The sequence below is a fragment of the Salarias fasciatus genome, chromosome 15 (assembly GCF_902148845.1).
Source record: "Salarias fasciatus chromosome 15, fSalaFa1.1, whole genome shotgun sequence".
NCBI classification, from domain to species: Eukaryota; Metazoa; Chordata; class Actinopteri; order Blenniiformes; family Blenniidae; genus Salarias; species Salarias fasciatus.
The window spans coordinates 4,026,926-4,044,322 of NC_043759.1; the positions used below are offsets into that span (position 1 = coordinate 4,026,926).

Genomic DNA, 17,397 nt, shown 5'->3' on the forward strand with positions numbered 1-17,397 from the left:
GGAGGAGTCTCCTGGTCTGGATGCTGAGAGGGTGAGACTAGCAGGGCTAGATCTCCCCCCGGCCGTGGAGTCCACTATGAGTGCCAGGGCCCCCTCTACTGTCAGAGTTTACAGGTCTCTGTGGCGGCTCTTCACATCGTGGTGCTCGGAGAAGGGTGTGGACCCCAGCTCCTGCGCCGTCAGCGGGGTTCTGGAATTCCTGAAAAGTTTACTGGCTAGCGGTCACTCTGCTTCCACCCTCACGGTGTTTGCATCGGCCATCACGATGAGCCTTTGGAGCAGGCGGACTTCCGTTTTCTCTCCTTCAAGGCTGCCCTTTTTTTGGCTCCGGCTTCTGCCAAAAGGGTCAGGGATCTCTGCGCCCTGTCGGTCTACCCCTCCTGCATGTCCTTCAGCCAGGATGGTGGATTGGTTAATCTCTGGCCTAGTCCGGTCTTTCATCCCAAGGTTATCACTTCGGATTTCATTTGAGAGTGACGCTTTGCACCTCGCCTGTTTCGTCAGTGAATTCGCGGCTGTGGTTGCTGTGTCCAGTCAGAGCTCTGGGTTGTTACGTTGAGCGTACAGCTCGCTTCCACACTACGGCCCAGCTGTTTGTGGGTTTCAGAGCCGTGGAAGCCCGCTGTTCTCCCAGCGTCTTGCCCACTGGGTTGGTGGTGCTATTACGGCTGCTTATGAGGCACGAAACCGCCCACCGCCAGCGGTGATTCCCGCTCATTCCACACGTGGCGTGGCCGCCTCTGCTGCTCTGTGCAGAGGTGTCACGGTGGGTGACATCTGCCAAGCTGCTTCTTGGGCTTCTGCGTCAATCATAAATATGTAAATAGATTGAAAAGATCAACACAGAGAAGTTCATTTATTTGTTTAAAACAGAATACTCCATTTCATTTTAAGCGCGGCAAAAATGTTTTTCTGAAATTGTAGAAGATTTGGGTGACATGAGAAGTTCACGTGATAGTGTGACCAATAAGACGACACCAGGGCGTACTGAACTGTCACGTCACTGTTTCTTAAAAGCGGGATCCTGGACTAATGAGAGCCCTGTATTGTGCCCTGTGCCTGGAGTGTGTGTGTGTGAACTGTGAGCCTCTGGTGAGTAACTTTTACTGAAGTTAGTCTGATAAATGGAGTAAAATGTGTTTCTTTTGTTAATGTTAATATGGATCAATGAGGCATTATTTCAATGAATGTGGTAGTTAAAAAAATGTTTTATACAACAGTGTTTTGTTTACAGCTGCCCTCATTCCGTGTTTTTTTAGTGAGTGGCGGTAAAAAGAAAGATAAAAGAGGGAAAGAAATGTTCATCCATTTTGCTTCATGTTAAAGCTATAGTGTGTAACTTTAAAACGTCTATGAATGTCCTTTTTAGCCAAGCCACTGCTAGTGGAGATGACAAAATGCAGATTAAGCCGATCGGCTCCTCTAACATGTCGCGGGATTTTTCAATATATATAATTCTTGCTATGCGTGTCGACTGGCGACATTCCCGCGCTGGTGTGCAGGAAATTACGCATTTTACGTCACAAGAAGGGAGGGGGAGGACGGGGAGGGTCTCATAGCAACAGGCCCAGCTCAGGCAGAATGAGGAAGCGGCATGGCAGTTAATCCAAAGAAACGGCCGAGAAAGAGTCCTGAAGTGGATCCTACCACCAAAACAAAAAAAGCCTGGACGGTCGGCAGGATTGCTGGCGAAGGAAAGTGACAGACAGAGAAGGCAAACGAGGATTTGTATTGGCGTGGCTTTTCCTCAGTGGAGAGCATTGAAAGCAGAAAAAGAAAACCATAATAACCTCTTCGGAAGAGTCCATCTTTTTTTCAAAAACTGTCCTTATTCACAGAGAATAAAAACCGTTTCCAGCAGTGATTCGCGCTGTAGAAACGCAGCGGCAGCCGTGGCAGTGGTTGAGGGGAGAGAAGGGGGGGGGGACACCTGGGCGTCCGTCATATGGAAGCGCCGGCTTTATTGTTGTAAGAATTCCACTAGAGGGCGACCGAAGTTACGCACTATAGCTTTAAAACTGAGAAATGTGATCAGTTCATTGAATTTACAGTAAGAAGTGGTTAAGAAGCTGTGTTACAAGGTATATGTATAGGAATGTGTGTTTATATGTATCTGTTTAAATGTAAAAGTATATTTTGTTTATGAAAACAACACAGTGACCCTGTTTTTGGCCTTTGCGGGCCGGGTCTTTTTCTTTGTCTTTTTCTTGTCTTCCTTTGTTTTCATTCCCTTCCTATGTATGGATTCCTGTGCTGATCTGCAAGACTACTTCTTCTAGTAGGGATTCTTCCGGTGTCTGTAAAGGTAACACGGGACCTCAGTGGTTGTGGCGGGCCAACCCAAGCAGAAAAAAACACAGAGACTGATTAATTTAACAAAATAAGGGACTGATTTATTGATTGTGGTTGATATCTTTTGTCTGGAGACCTGAAAAGCTAAAATTGTTTTGTTATAATTTATTTTTCTACAACTGTTTTTTTTTTTTTTTTTTTTTGTTCAATACGATCTATTTATATATTTACTTTTGACACGTGTGAGATTCTTTATTCAGTCACTCATTGCAATTTGTCGACGCTCCCTTTCTCCTGTAGCGACCCAGACTTCTGAATACTGGTCCACAAGGTAATTGAAGCACTGATGGAATACATATCTGTATCTCCCAGTCTTTAACCATTAACAGTTAGAGCTGAGGCAGGTTACACATATCGCACCTGCAGCTGCAGGTGGGATCGAGAAGCCCTTGCAGTGGACTGTGAGGTAGCACCAGGTGTCAGTGTTTACACAGAGCTGGGAGCAGAGCTGATGCTTGGTTCAGGCTCTGATACAGTGGGCTGAGGTTTGACTCACTGATTGTATTCCAGTGATGTCTTTTTTTTCACAGTGTCAACATTTGTCATGTCCCGGAATCCAAAGTTTTTAAATCTTGCATCCAAGTAGATGCTAAAACCAAGACTGTAAAATGTTTCAATTCCTGTAAAAATGGTGTTGGCACTATGCTGACAACACAGCGCGAGCTTGTTACCCTGGGCATCAAGAGTTGCAGTTGACCGCAGAAGAAGTGTCACCAGAAGGATCTCTTTTGTAATAGACACATTTTTCAGCTGATACCTCCCTCAGAACTTCTTCAGATGGTCTCAAGGCATCCAGTGTGAGACCAACCAAGGACCAACCTTCCTCGGTCAAGCAAAGTGAGCTTCTTTCCAAAAAGACAAAGAGCAGTAGTCACGGCGTCCTTCTTTTCAAGCACTCTTTAAAACATGTAGAACACAGAGTTCCACCTTATTTCAACAGACTGAATGAGCTTGTGCTCTGGAAATATCTGTTGCTTTTGGATTTCCCTGAGCTTCTCCATTGCATTTGTGCTGTGATGGAAAAATGCTACTATAGCACTGTGCCTCTGCTGGATGTCTAAAAGCTCAGGGATGGCCTTAAATTAGTGTTTGACAACGAGATTTGTTGTGTGTGCGAAACACGGGTAATGTGCCCACCCTGCTTTGAGCACTGCAGCCACCAAATTGGCACCATTGTCTGTTATCACTGCCTGGATTTTGACAGTTATATCTATTTATCTGCAATTCTTTTTTAGCGCAGCGGAAATATTGTCTGCAGTGTGCTTCCCAGAAAAGGCACAGGTTTCAAGCACATATGCTTGCATTTCCCAGTTGTCGTCAATAACATGAAATGTCACAGTTAAATAAGGCTCTGTCGCTCCAGATGTCCACATGTCAGTTGTTAATACTACACTGTTGGCAGAATCCAGACATTTCAGACATTTCTGATATTCTTAAAGACATTTCTTCGTACAATCACTGATATACATTAACTTACATATTGTGGTTTTTATTCTTTTCTGTTTTGAACATTAACAGTTTGGGGGTTTTTTATATTAATGTTGTTGAAGTCTGAATTGTCAGTTTTCACCTCTTCTCTACAGAACTCCAAATCCTTCAACATCTGTTTCCTGAATCTTTTCTAACTTTGGTTTTAAATGTCAGCTGAAATGAGGAGTGAGTTCTTCTCCATTGGTTGGGCTCATTTTCTGAAACTGAAATCACATTTTCAAAACTCTAAGATCTTTTGGCTCAGCAGTCTCACAGTTCAGCTCGACGCCATAGTTCACTTTCTGAAGCTCATCTCTCTCCCAGAACTGTTCACTCATGTTTCAAAGCTACATTTCTTTCCCATATAAACAGTCAAGCATCTCCAAAATGTAAAGATCCTTCTCAACAGCATTGGCTCATTTTTCCAAACAGACCAGACGTTCTCAGTTCTCTTGGTTCTCTTGTCAAAAACAGCCTGGACAGTTCAGCAGAACCACATGGTTCACCTGTCAAAGACCAGACCTCTTCAGAACAGTTCACTCAGGTGGAAAAACTACATTTGTTTCTCAAAGAAATGATCAAAGTCTTCAAAAAGCTTCATCTCTTTGTCATCGTGAGTCACTGACAGTCAGAATGCAGAGATGTTTTGTCTTTAAGGCAGAGGAACATTGAAATATCCCTCATCTACCTTTCAGTCTGAGCCCAGTCCTTCATTCACAATCATTACTGTGAAAGTTTTTTGTTTTTCACAGGAAGAAGAACCTTCAATTTTTGACTCACACATTGCTCTCATACTTCCAAGGAAATAATTATTTAATTTACACACAAAGTAACTTCATCCATCAGAGTTCAACATACTGTAATACACACACAAAAGGAGCAAACAAATGAACAAAAACTGTATTAAGCCCACAGTGCTGTAAATCAGTGGCGATTGCTCTAAGACTGCAAGGGAAGCTCAACTTCCCCTAAAATGTCAAAAAATAAGTGGTTCAATATTTACTGTTGTGTGTACATTTCATTGACTAAATATGCGCTACAACACGTTCATCTTTGTTTAGCATCAGCTACTTATCTCAGGTAATTGACTCGGATTTTTTCTCACTCCTCCTCGCAGCGGCACGGCACTTTAAACAGCTGGACGCTGAGCGTCCATGCCAGTGTTGCCAGGTGGGAAATGTAGAATTATCGTATCAGAGATATAAAATTATCGTATTTTGAGGAAAATTATCATACACCCATCATAATCAAACTAAAAAAGTCTATTGATGTGCTATAGTCACTGTAGTGCTGAAAAGCGTCACGGCTTTGCGCCAATACGGATTGGACCAAAGAACGTCTGAATGGATTCATCAGCAGCACCACAGTTGCGTTCGGCGGATGTGTCCCCCATAAACAATGACGGGTGGGAACTAATGAGCCAAACCATGAGGCCTGGAGGCCACCTCATGTCAGGAAATAGACATAGCACCAGGCTTCAAAGGGAAATAGTTTCCATGATAAGTGACAAGGAAATAAAGATCTGGCTTCAAGTACTGAAATGTTATTTTCAGTGAAACAACATTGTCTCTGTGCTCACAATGAAAAAAGGTCATAAAATAAACAAAAACTGCACTTATGCAAACTTAAGAGGGCCTGTGTCATGCCCAAACTTCATTTTTGCCAGAAAGTGATTTCCAGTAGGCGGAATCAGTTTTTGTCAAGCAAAATAAGCTGATTTTGACATTGAAATGTCTTTACTCATTTTTCAAGTGGTATAAAGTACTGGTTGTGTTCAAATGTTGTAAATCTGACTCTGCTGTGTTATATTAAAAAAATTTGGGCAAAATATCCCTCTGTATACAATACCAGAGGCATGAATATGTCTTTGGCAAGCAAAATAAGCTGATTTTCACATAATGTCCCTTTACTCAATTTTCAAACCGTACAAAGCACTGCCTGGGATCAAATCACTCTGTTCAGCGATCTAGTAATTTTGGTGCAGAAAAAAAAAAAACACATACAACAAGGCAGCTGGACGTACAGGAGGCTATCACATGCAAACACATATAAACATCTTTTGATGTTCATGAACAAACTTGTTTGAGCCGGATGGAGGCTGCTGCAGAGACACAGAAGCTGTGCTTTTCAGCCGCCGGTGGAGCAGCTCCGTTTTTTCTTCTATTGTTTTTTCTTTTTTCCCTTTCCTCACTCATGGGGCGCAGCGGACTATTCAGCCAATCATTACCGTTGTTCTGAGGCAGGCTCACATTTAGAAAAGCAGGATTGGCTTGAAACTTGTCACATGGAAAGAGATGCCTTCAGGGTTCACCAAAAAAAATCCGACAACAGCTGCGACAGGCTGATTACAACCAATTACAACCACACTTTCACGGAATGGTCAAATTATTGTATATTTGGCCTTTTTTGGGATTATTGATCGTACATCGCACAGAGGGCAAAATTATCGTACAAATACGATAATTATCGTCCACCTGGCAACACTGGTCCATGCGGAAGCGAGAGTGGGTTGTTCTGCTGCAGTGAAACTGGACGCTCATTGGATAAAATGCTGGGCTGGTCCCGCCCATCGGACTACGGAGCTTCAAAGGGGTCTATGGGCAGTGGGCTGGCCTGGACGCTGAGCTTCTGCGTGCTGATTGGATGATCTGTCTGAAGCTTGATTGAAAGCGAAATGAGCAAATCAGTGATCTTGAAGTAAAAAAAAATGCACCAAAGCGCTTCTGAAGTTTTTCATTCTGTTGTTCTGAGTTGATCCGGAGGCTTTACTGATCCTCGGAGACTCACCCTCGTTCTCAACCCTCAATCTTAAAAATGCACGCTCCCGCGAGTCAAGTCTTGTCCCAACTCTCAAATATTTTGAGCAAAAGGACGAGTTTGAGGGAGGTTATGTCCCTCAATGTTGAGATTTTCCCAGACCACCCTTGGTGGTAAGGGATATCCAGAATGCATTGCTGTTATGCTGTTGTTTTTAATTTATTTGAAGCGTCTTTGAGTATCTTGAAAAGCGCGATATAAATAAAATGGATTATTATTATTATTGTTATTATGATTATTGCGCGTGTATAATACACACACCTGTATCTGAGTCATCAGTGCTGCCATGTGACTGAAGAGTCTTCTCCTTCGCACCGCTTTTCTTGTTTCTACAGACAATCTTGAAAAGATTCGCAAAGCCCACGCAGCTGGAGTTTCCATTTCTTGTTTATTTCTGGGTTTACTTTCTTCTTCTACGTCGCGTAGTGCTGCGATTCATCTGATATAGTGCTGCCCTCTTCAGTCTAAGGGCGTAACTGCGTTTAAGTGGTGTCCCATTTCCAAGTCACATTATATTCCTCAACTCTCATTTTTGAGGGACCCTCAGATTGAGCTTTGAGCTTGAGTGTTGAGATTGAGGGTGAAGATGGGAATTGGAATTGGCCAAACGACGAGCGTTGTGTTTGGAGACTCGTTTAGGTCACTCTGCGGTTTCTGTCCTCCACCAGCAGCTGGAGCTTCTCCCCGTCTCTCACTCTCACTCTCAGGCGGTCACACAGCGCTCTGGCCTCTGCAGCAGCTCCAGCTGCTCACAAGCTGCACACAACAGCAGACAATGTGAATGTTGTGGACCAGATTTTGGCAAAGCCATTTGATATTCTTCCTTACGAAAAGAAAATTGGTGTTAAACTGCAGAACAGATCAACTCCTAAGACTGAGCTGGTGCCAAAACGTGGGGAAAAGTAACGGGTCTTTTCAGCTGTCCTGGTCTGACCAGGTGAGCTGCTGACTGGAAGCGCTGTCACCAATAACATATCCTGCTGGCCATGCCACTGGATGAAACCATCTCAGGGATGTGTTTTCTGGTCACAAGTGGGCTTTGGGGATCTGTCTAACTTTGTCAGGGCGTACAAAAGGCATGAAAGCTAATAGAATTTACATACAAAAACAGACACATTTTACAATGTATGCTAAAAATGAGCTTCCCCTTTTTGGAAGACCAGCAGCCGCCACTGCTGTAAATGAAGCTGGAGTTTAACAGCTCACTGCTTCACTGCTCACCCCCCTGACCGTCCTCCTCACCCCGACTGTCCTCCTCACCTTCATGTAAACAGATCCACGTCTGATCTTCACAGTACTGCAGTTTGTTCTTGACAGATTTTGACAGTTGATCAGACTATTGATCACTGATACAATGAAATACTGCTCATATGTTTTGGAGAGAACAACCATGAGGCTGAGAATCTATCAATCAGTTGAGATCAACATGATCTATTCACTTGGAAATTGTGTTAAATCGAGCCTGACTGTGCTTCATAAGTTGCAAAGATGCTCTGAGACACTGAGACATGGCCAAAGCTATTTACAATGTGGTGAAATGAAGGGAAACACTGTTCTGTTGTGAGCAGTTACAGAGTAGTTTGGAGGTTTGTCCATGTTGTTTGGAGAATGTCATTTCTGTTTCAAGAAATGAGCCAAAGCAACGGAGAAAAACTGTAATCCCGTTTAGATGAGACTGACCACACTGATCCTTGGTCTCCATTTCTTCTTCAGAAAGTTGGAGCTCCGTGGAAGTGAAAGAAGAACCGGGGTTCTTCTTCTCTCTAATTTGATCTTTGATCTTTCAGAGAGCTCAACTGATGTGAAGACCAAACAGAAGCAGAGCCCAGTGGAGGACATGTCAACAGCCAAGGTTACTGGACAGAAAGCCAACAAGTCCAGAGTCTGCAGAGTTGCTGAGAGTCTGGAGCTCCAGCTGGGAGATCAGTGACAGCTGGATCCAGGAGAGATCAGCCTGCTTTGAAAGCTGAAGGTCAACATGGAGCGTGTCAGAGGTTCACAGTCAGTGATCCACTGCAGCAGCTTTCTTCTTCTAGCAAGCTTTGAAATGTGGAGCTGCACACGACTCTGCCACAGTCACAGGACTAAAGACCAGAGAAGAAGCTCCGGTCCTCATTGAGATCCTCTGTGGATAACTCTCAGACCAGCCTGATGTCTGACCTTTATGTCAACACAACTGTACTGAAACACACTTAAACATGGATTCTGACCTCAGAGTCTTCAGACGGCAGAGTGGACTCTGCAGAAAACCACACAGCTGAGAAACTCCTGAATCACGAAGATTATTCCAGCTCAGGTCCAGATGTTCCAGATGTTTCTGGAGGGAGGGGTTGGACTTCAGAGCAGAGGCCAGAGAAGAACAGTTGATCTCTGACAACACGCAGTCCATCAACCTGAATAAAGAGAGAAAGAAGTGAGATTAAAGAAAAAAGTTTCATGTTGAAGTGACTGAGAGCAGAAGAAGGTTCAGACTGGAAGAGTTTAGAAATGTAAAGTCCAAACAGCTGAAGCCTCCAGGAGGAGAAGAGCTCTCATCAACATGCTGCAGAGCTCAGTCCACTCTCTGTCCCTCCAACATCTGGAATCTTCCTAAACTCCTCTCAGTCCTTCGACTCCAACAGATTCTAACTTCAAGGCAGTGAACTGACCTCAGAGTCTCCAGTTTACAGTTTGGACTCTCCAGTCCAGAACACAGAATCTCCACTGATGAATCATCCAGGGAGTTGTCACTCAGGTTCAGATGTTTCAGATGGGAGGGGTCAGACTTCAGAGCTGAGGAGATCACTTCATAGTGAGGACCAGAGAGTTTACAGTCAGAAAGTCTGTAATGAGACCCAGAGAGGACAGGACAGGATGAGAGAGGACACTTTGTTGGACTGTTGGACATCAGACCTGCTCTCCTGTAGAAACACCACAACCTGCTACACCGTGCTGCAGGTCTTTAGTCCTGTTCCTGCTGAGTCTGACATGAATTATTTCATCAGATGGAAACAGTCTCAAGAAGATCAAGAGAAGATCTGCTGCTTTATTCTCTCACTGTCTGAGGGCTGATGAGAGGAATTCAACAAACTGGAAAATATTTGAATGTTCCAGACAAGAACAGAAGCAATGTGAATTAGAACATGAAGGAAGACTGACAGCCTCAGTCTGAACAGATCCTGAGAACTGAGCCAACCTCTGCAGGGGATTGTTGACACCGAGGAACAGCAGTAAATGTAGGGAATAATGGGATGAGTGGACAGATGGGTTCTTCAGGACAGATCACTGAGGAACGTCTCCACAGAGGAACTACAGGAACTACGTTCTACAAACATCACTGAGACATTGATCATGAAGACTTGTGGACTCACTCAGCCTTCCTGCAGTTCTTCACAGCTGGGATCAGTCTCTGTCGTCCCTCCAATGATGTCTTGTAGTTCTTCAGGTTTAACTCCTCCAGGACTTGGTCTGACATCTGCAGCATGTAGGCCAGAGCTGAGCAGTGGATCCCAGAGAGTCTCTTCTTTGATCTGTTCTCTGACTGCAGGAACTCTTGGATCTCCTGATGGACTGAGAGGTCCTTCATCTCCATCAGACAGTGGAAGATGTTGATGCATCTGTCAGGAGACACTTTTACACTGTTGATCTCCTTCAGGTTCTGGATGACTCTCTGGATGGTTTCTGGACTGATCTCTGTCCGACCCAGCAGACCTTCTAAGAGTCTCTGGTTGGATTCCAGAGAGAGGCCATGAAGGAAGCGGACAAACAGGTCCAGGTGGCCGTTCCCACTTCTGACGGATTTCTCCAGGACGACCACCAGCAAATCATCAAGAGATCTGAAAGCATGATCCTCTCCAAAGAAGGTCTTCAGCTGGTCTCTCTTGCTGCTGGTGAAACAGTGGAACATGGAGACTGCAGCCAGAAACTCCTGAACACTCAGATGGACGAAGCTGTAGACGGCTTTCTGGAAGATCACAGACTCTCTTCTGAAGATCTGAGTACAGATTCCAGAGTACAGCGAGGCCTCAGTCACATCCAGACCACACTGCTCCAGGTCTTCTTGGTAGAACAGGATGTTTCCTTTGTCCAGGTGTTCCAAGGCCATCCTGCCCAGCTTCAGAAGAAGCTCCCTGTCAGCCTCCGTCAGCTCCTGTGGACCCGTCTCAGGTCCTTCATGGTACTTGAGCTTCTTCCTGTGTGTCTGAACCAGCACAAAGTGGGAGTACATGTCAGTCAGGGTCTGGGGCAGCTCTCCTCTCTGCTCGCTGCTCAACATGTGCTCCAGAACTGTAGCAGTGATCCAGCAGAAGACTGGGATTCCACACATGATGTGGAGGCTCCTGGAGGTCTGGATGTGGGAGATGATCCTGCTGCTCAGTTCCTCATCACTCAGCCTCCTCCTGAAGTACTCCTCCTTCTGGGCGTCAGTGAAGCCTCGCACTTCAGTCAGTCTGTCCACACATGTTGGAGGGATCTGATGGGCCGCCGCCGGTCGGGAAGTGATCCAGACCCGAGCCGAGGGCAGCAGATCCCCCCGGATGAGGTTAGTGAGCAGCTCGCTGACTGAAGACTGCTGGGAGACGTCAAGCAGCCGCCGGCTGCTGCTGAAGTCCAGAGACAGTCTGCTTTCATCCAGACTAAGGATCGACCGATATGGCTTTTTTAGGGCCGATACCGATGCCGATTATTGGTACTTCTGGAAACCGATGACCGATATGTCGAACCGATATTCATTTGCAGTAAAAATGGACATTTTGGCGTCAAAATTTAGAATAACGTACCTGGGATTTGACTGAGTACAGTGTACCATTTCTTTTTGTACAGAACATCCTTGAATTTTGTAGAATAAACACAAAATACTGCAAGTCTTGGTTAGAAATTCTTAAACAACAGCTTTATTAAATCGAAACAAAAAGTGCATCCAAAAGCACAATAAATGATTTAACTTTGGCTCTTGGGATCTTTTGATGTGAAATTCTGCCGACAACAGTTTCTCTTTTCAGGCCAATGTCGGAAAATTCCTGCCTCTTCTCTGGACGCACAATTTCTGCAGCCTTCGGCATGTGACTATTCACAGCTTCCTCCTCACAGTACGGTGCAGAGAGAACTCCAAGTTCACTGAAACAAATAAAATGGCTCCCTGATTTTTTTTTTTTTTTAAGATCAAAGTAAAAACTGAACTGTGCAGTAGTGAAAATTGAGTTCAATTATCTAAAAACAAAAAGTGCAGGGATGTTTTAGCAGCATTTATTGAAATAAACTGAAATAAATAAATAAATAAAATAGCTCCCTGAATTTTTAGAAAAGTAAACACTGTACTGTAGTACTGATTCTCAGTTAGTAGTCCCAATCCAGTAGCACCAGATTGTAGTGGAGAAAGCAGAGCTGCTCAGCATGGTGTCCTGTGAGACGGCTTCTGTTCCTTTCATAAATTGCAGAGACTTCACTGAAGACACGCTCACTTGGAACAGAAGAAGGTGGTGAGCAAAGAAACCTTCTTGCTTGTGTGGCAAGTAACTTGTAGCGGACTTCATTTTGCTTCCACCACTGGAGTGGATCCCCCTTCCGCCTGTCAATCACTGGCTCCCTGAGGTACAGTTGTAACTCATCTTCAAGGCAGGCCTCAGCCATCGGCTCACCAGCGTGGGGTCCTAGCAGAGAACTGAACATGTCATCAATACGGCGAGTACAGGATGTCTTTCCTCTGCGTTGCCCTCTGGTGGTCCTTATGTCACTTTCTTGGGTCCCACTCTCTTCTGCAGGAGCTTGCTCTTCGTCATTTACCACTTCTGCAGCAGTTGCCTTCACACTGGTTTCCTCTGTAACATCATGCTCCTCTTGAGTGCTCTGTTTGGTTGCACTTTCAACCTCTTCTTTCAGCCATTCTTTGGCCTTGGACAATGTAATGGCTGAGGAGAATGCATGATTCTTGTAACGTGGATCTAGGAGACATGCCAGCACCACAGGTTTCAAGTCTTCTAGTTTTGAGAAGCGTTTGATCAAGCTCTCCCTCATGGCTTCCCGGAGTGTTCCAATGCCTTTTGTTGAGGCCCCATCATCTTGAAGCAGCATCTTCAGCACAGCCACACTGGGAATAATGCAGGATGCTGATGCACTGTTAGAGCTGACCTCTAGTGTCACTTCCTCTATTGGAATGAGCGTTTCAACCAAACTGGACACAATGTCCCACTGGTAAGCCGTAGGACATGCAAATCCTCCATGCTCACCAGCATAGATGTTTAAAGCACGCTTTTGCTCTAGTGCTCTTTGCAGCATGTGGAGCGTTGAGTTCCACCTTGTTGGAACAGCCTGGATTATGTTGTGTTGTGGTAAGCCAAGGTCCTTCTGAATGACTCTCAGGCGCTGCTTGGCAAGAACTGAGTGGTGAAAATGGGTGGCACACTTCCTGATGATTGCAATGACATCTGTAACTGCTCTTTGACTTGACAGGCCATCATGTACTACGAGCTGCAAAGAGTGAGCTGTGCAGCTGAGATCTGGAAGTTCAGCAAGCCTCATTCCTTTCACCATATTAGCTCCACTGTCACGAAGCACAAGTGTAACACGGTCTTTGCTTATGTTCCAATCTTGAAGCATGCCCAGGAATGTCTGGCTGATGTATTCACCAGTGTGGGATCCATGCATTGCTTTAGTGTTCAAAACTACCTGCTTTCTGATCCAATTCTTGTCGATGAAGTGACATGTGAGGCTCATCAAAGCCTCAGTGGTTCCAGACCAGCAGTCTGTAGTGAAGGACAGTGCATTGCCAGCATTCTCTGGGTTGATCAGGGCTTTTACCTTCTCAACAACTTTGTGGTGAACTTCTGGGAGCATTTCAGTGCGATAGTACTTCTCATTTTTCAGTGAATACTGTGGTGCTGCTACTCCAATTAGGCGCTTAAAGCCAATGTCAGAGACAACTGTGAATGGCTGGTTGTCAGTTATTATCATTTCTGTAATTAGTTTGTCAATCAGTTTAGATCGTTGATCTGAATTTGGCCACTTTCTTTGTTTTTGAAACAAGTCCTGTATTTTAGGTTGAGATAAAGTTGTTGTTTCTGCCTGAGATGAAGTTGCATTTTCCAGCTGCAATTGTGCAGTTGCATACAAGTCACTATGATGGATCCTAAGATGGGACCACAAGTTCGAAGTATTAAAAGTTTTAGCATTTGTTCCTCCTCCCATGCTGACATGTTCTTTGCAGGTATTGCAGACTGCTTTTCCTGGGATTGGTTGAGTGAAATAATCCCATACAGCACTTTTCCTCCTCTTTGATCCATCCATCTGTAATGAGGATTTAGAAAAAGAGAGGCACAAAGAAAGTGAGTTAAATTGAAAATGTATATAAAATAAAACATTGACTAATGTATTATAGCAAAACACCTTTGGAAAATCTGTAGTTGGTCTCAATTAAATACAGTAGTGGAAAAAAAATAATTTACACAAATGCTGTAACGTATAATTAGTCAGCTTCTCCATTTGATGCAACTTGTTATACAGTACTTAGTGTCTAGTTGAGCTGTGACAAATAGTTAATTGTGTCTTGTTTTCTTTCTCAGGTGAATCGGATCCATCCTAAGTGCAAACGTCAAATAGCATTATTAGTTTACCAATAAAAACTATATTTTCAGTGGTTACCAGACTTCTTTCCATTAAAGCAATTTGTAATTACATTAATCAGTCTCATTTTTTTTCCAAAAAGTAAATTTGATATTTAAATATACTTTTTTTTAAATGTAGATCTTGATTTTGTGGATTTTAATACAGATAGGTCTACAAGTAAATGATTTGTAGCATGTGAAAGTGGAAAGCTGGTCTTTTAAAATCAGGCACAATGCATTAATAATTACTATTGACTATAAGATTGTAATGTACAACCTTTGCGTCCCTTGTCTGAATGGTTGAACACAAACGTCGTTACAGCAGATGTGTTTTTACGTGTGACTGTTTTTTTTTCCGTGTTGATATTGTAATGACTCTTGAGTCAGTATTAGTTAAATGTGCTGTTGCACCATTTTTCCTGAGGGTGGCACTCTAGGATTAGAGAGGTGACTGAAGCCAGCCTTTCGCTGTTGTTCATGGACTGTTGGAAAGAGTTAGTTTTTGAGAGATCGGCGTGGGTTACGGCCGCAACAGTAGCCCTGTGTTGTTGTTTGTTTTGCCTAAGTGCAATAAAAAGAGCCGTGTGGAACGACCTGGAGACGTCTGGTGCTTCGCAGATTGCAGAACGTTACAATATGTTTTATATATTCAGTGAGCCAAATGAGATCGCTTCCTACGTGAACACGTGAGCAGCATCGCCACATTAAAAATATTGAATGTAGTGGATTACGTTTCATGCAAGTGCCACCAAACTCATGCTCAGGAGGGAAAAACTAGCCTACAGGAACTGATTTCTCCGACAGCGTGTCTGGAGAGGAACATACTACGAAGACGGCATTTTTTTTTTTTTCAAACTACATGAAGCGTTCTGTGAAAGCCGACTCTGCTCGTGAAATTCAACAAGTTCTGCTTGCTTTACCCGTTACTATGTCTTCTTTACGAAGGAGCTCTAGCTCATGTTCACTTGATAACGATTTGCACTTTTTTATTTAGCTGCGGTACTTATTTTAAGGCTGATCAGTAAAGCTATTAATTAGCAAGATCGTGTCGCACTTGATGTTGATAAGTATAGATGCGCAGGCAAGTTGGTTCAAATTGCTTAAACTGGCATTCATGCGATTGGAACTGATAGGGAGGTTGTAATATCTTGAAGACTTTAATTGTAACTTTTCTGTAAGACATTTTTCAGTAGTCTTACCTTCCGTAATCAGTTGCTTGCTTTACTGAGCAGTCATTCCTCTTTGGACCTGCATCTGAAGAGGCGTGTTGATTCATTGGCTGTCTTGTGTTGTGCAGCCAATCAGCGGGAGCTGTGGGTGGAACATTGTTCCACAGCCCAGAGTAGTGACATCAGGCGAAAAGAGATGTGATGTGCTCAGTGGAAAACACTTCTTCTACATTCATTATATATTCTCAGGCCTTTGGTTTTTGTTTAGTTTGTAATGTTCTGATTACTTTATTATTATTACTATCTGATACATGTCATTATATTTAGCACACACACGCACACACACATACACTCACTCACTCACAATAATAGTCATATCTCATCCATAACTTCCCCAAAACTCCAATATTCAACTATCTGACACTGCTGATAGCACAACTCTGTCCTTCATTTTCTTGTATTTTGTCCCCTGTATGTCCGTGTACTGTAGGAATAAAAAAAAAAAAAAAAAAAACAAAGAATAAAATAAACAATGGAGAATCCTGGTTGAACTAAAGTTGTAGGCTACTGTAACGCAAAAAATACATTACAATCAATGTTATCATTAATCGATGCGCGTTCCCGTCGGGGACAGTCATTTTATGGCAGGCAGTCTGTTTTCGGCGCAACACCGGCGGCCAGCCGGCTCCCCGGGGGCAGGCTATCGGCCGCCCGCTCTCGGCGTCCTGGCAAGCGGGCTGCCGGCCAGCGTCCGGCCGCTCCTCGCGTTGGACTGTAGCTGTGCAGCCACGCGCCATGCTCTCTGGTTAGGAGACTGGAGGACAAACTGTGTAATTATGGTGACTGACAGATTAGAGGTGGACAATGTGCCTAAAGCTTCATGTTTGCCTTTCTGTTTGAACTAGCTAGCTTTGCTACAAGAAGTTGTTCGCTCATGTGATCACGTTGCAAAGGATAATGGGAACCGTTGTCAAGACAACGGACTGACAACCGGGTGGTCTTTATTACCGTATTTTCCGCAAAAAAGGTGCACGGAAATATAAGGCCCACTGTTGGGTTGTGAGAACGTGAGAGGTTTTTTCGGTGCGCATTATAGTGCGGAAAATACGGTAAAAAAAAATTTTTATCGGATATTGGTGGAAAAAAAGGCCGATGTCAATTATTAGAAAAATGCCCAATATCGGCCGATATTATCGGCCAGGCCGATAATTGGTCGATCCTTAATCCAGACCATCAAAGATGAAGAGCAGCTTGCAGACATCCAGCTCCTCTGCCGTCAGCTTCTGGAGCGTGGGATGGAAAACAGCCAGCAGCGAGAGGAGGCTGTACGGCCGCTCTCCCAGCAGGTTCAGCTCCCTGAAGGAGAGCACCACCAGCACCCCCACATCCTGGTTCTCCAGGCCCTCGGCCCAGTCCAGACTGAACTTGTGCACCGAGAAGGTTTTTCCACTGCCGGCCACGCCGCTGGTCACAACCACTCGGATGTGTCTGAGCTGCTGGGCCGAGGCTTTGAAGATGTCCTGAACCCTGATGGCAGAGTGACGGAGGCTCTCCTCCCTGATGGCAGAGTGACGGAGACTCTTCTTCCTGATGGCAGAGTGATGGAGGCTCTTCTTCCTGGAAGCTGTCTCCAGAAGCTTCAGCTCAGGTTCCCTCTGAAGCTCCTCACTGTGTTCCTCTGTGATGTGGAGCTCAGTGTAGATCCTGTTGAGGAGGCTTCCTCCTCCTGCTTCATCACTTCCTTCAGTCACACGTTCATATCTCCTCCTCAGACTCTTCTTATGTTCTTCTAGAAGCTGCTGTAGACCCACACCTGCTCAGAGACAACAACAACAGTCAGACTGCACACAAACAACCAGGGGGCTATTGCACAAAAGTCGGATAAATACATCCAGGATAAATTTAAAATGCGCGGCTTGAGTAAGCCTGGTCGGTGTTTTCTCGGATTAATCGGTTGCACGTTTGCCGAGCCAGGATGAAAAGACGCGGCTTACTCAAGCCAGGTGAGG

General features: G+C 44.4%; 2 protein-coding genes across 2 annotated transcripts in view; both read right to left on the reverse strand.

The window, feature by feature from the left end:
* Window positions 1-17,397, reverse strand: part of LOC115402259 (uncharacterized) — a 138,322-nt gene that overhangs the window by 77,313 nt on the left and 43,612 nt on the right. Inside the window, exons 11-12 of the mRNA XM_030110772.1 lie at window positions 16,620-17,127; window positions 9,990-11,256 (exon numbers count right to left, since the gene is read on the reverse strand). Of these exons, the coding sequence (XP_029966632.1) occupies window positions 9,990-11,256; window positions 16,620-17,127 (1,775 nt within the window). The remainder of the gene's footprint in view (window positions 1-9,989; window positions 11,257-16,619; window positions 17,128-17,397) is intronic.
* On the reverse strand, window positions 11,712-16,605 carry LOC115402064 (zinc finger BED domain-containing protein 4-like). The gene is made up of 2 exons (XM_030110492.1): window positions 15,419-16,605; window positions 11,712-13,902 (listed from the first exon to the last, which is right to left on the reverse strand). The coding sequence occupies exon 2, from the start codon at window positions 13,900-13,902 to the stop codon at window positions 11,956-11,958; it is 1,947 nt and encodes a 648-aa protein (XP_029966352.1). The 5' UTR covers window positions 15,419-16,605; the 3' UTR covers window positions 11,712-11,955.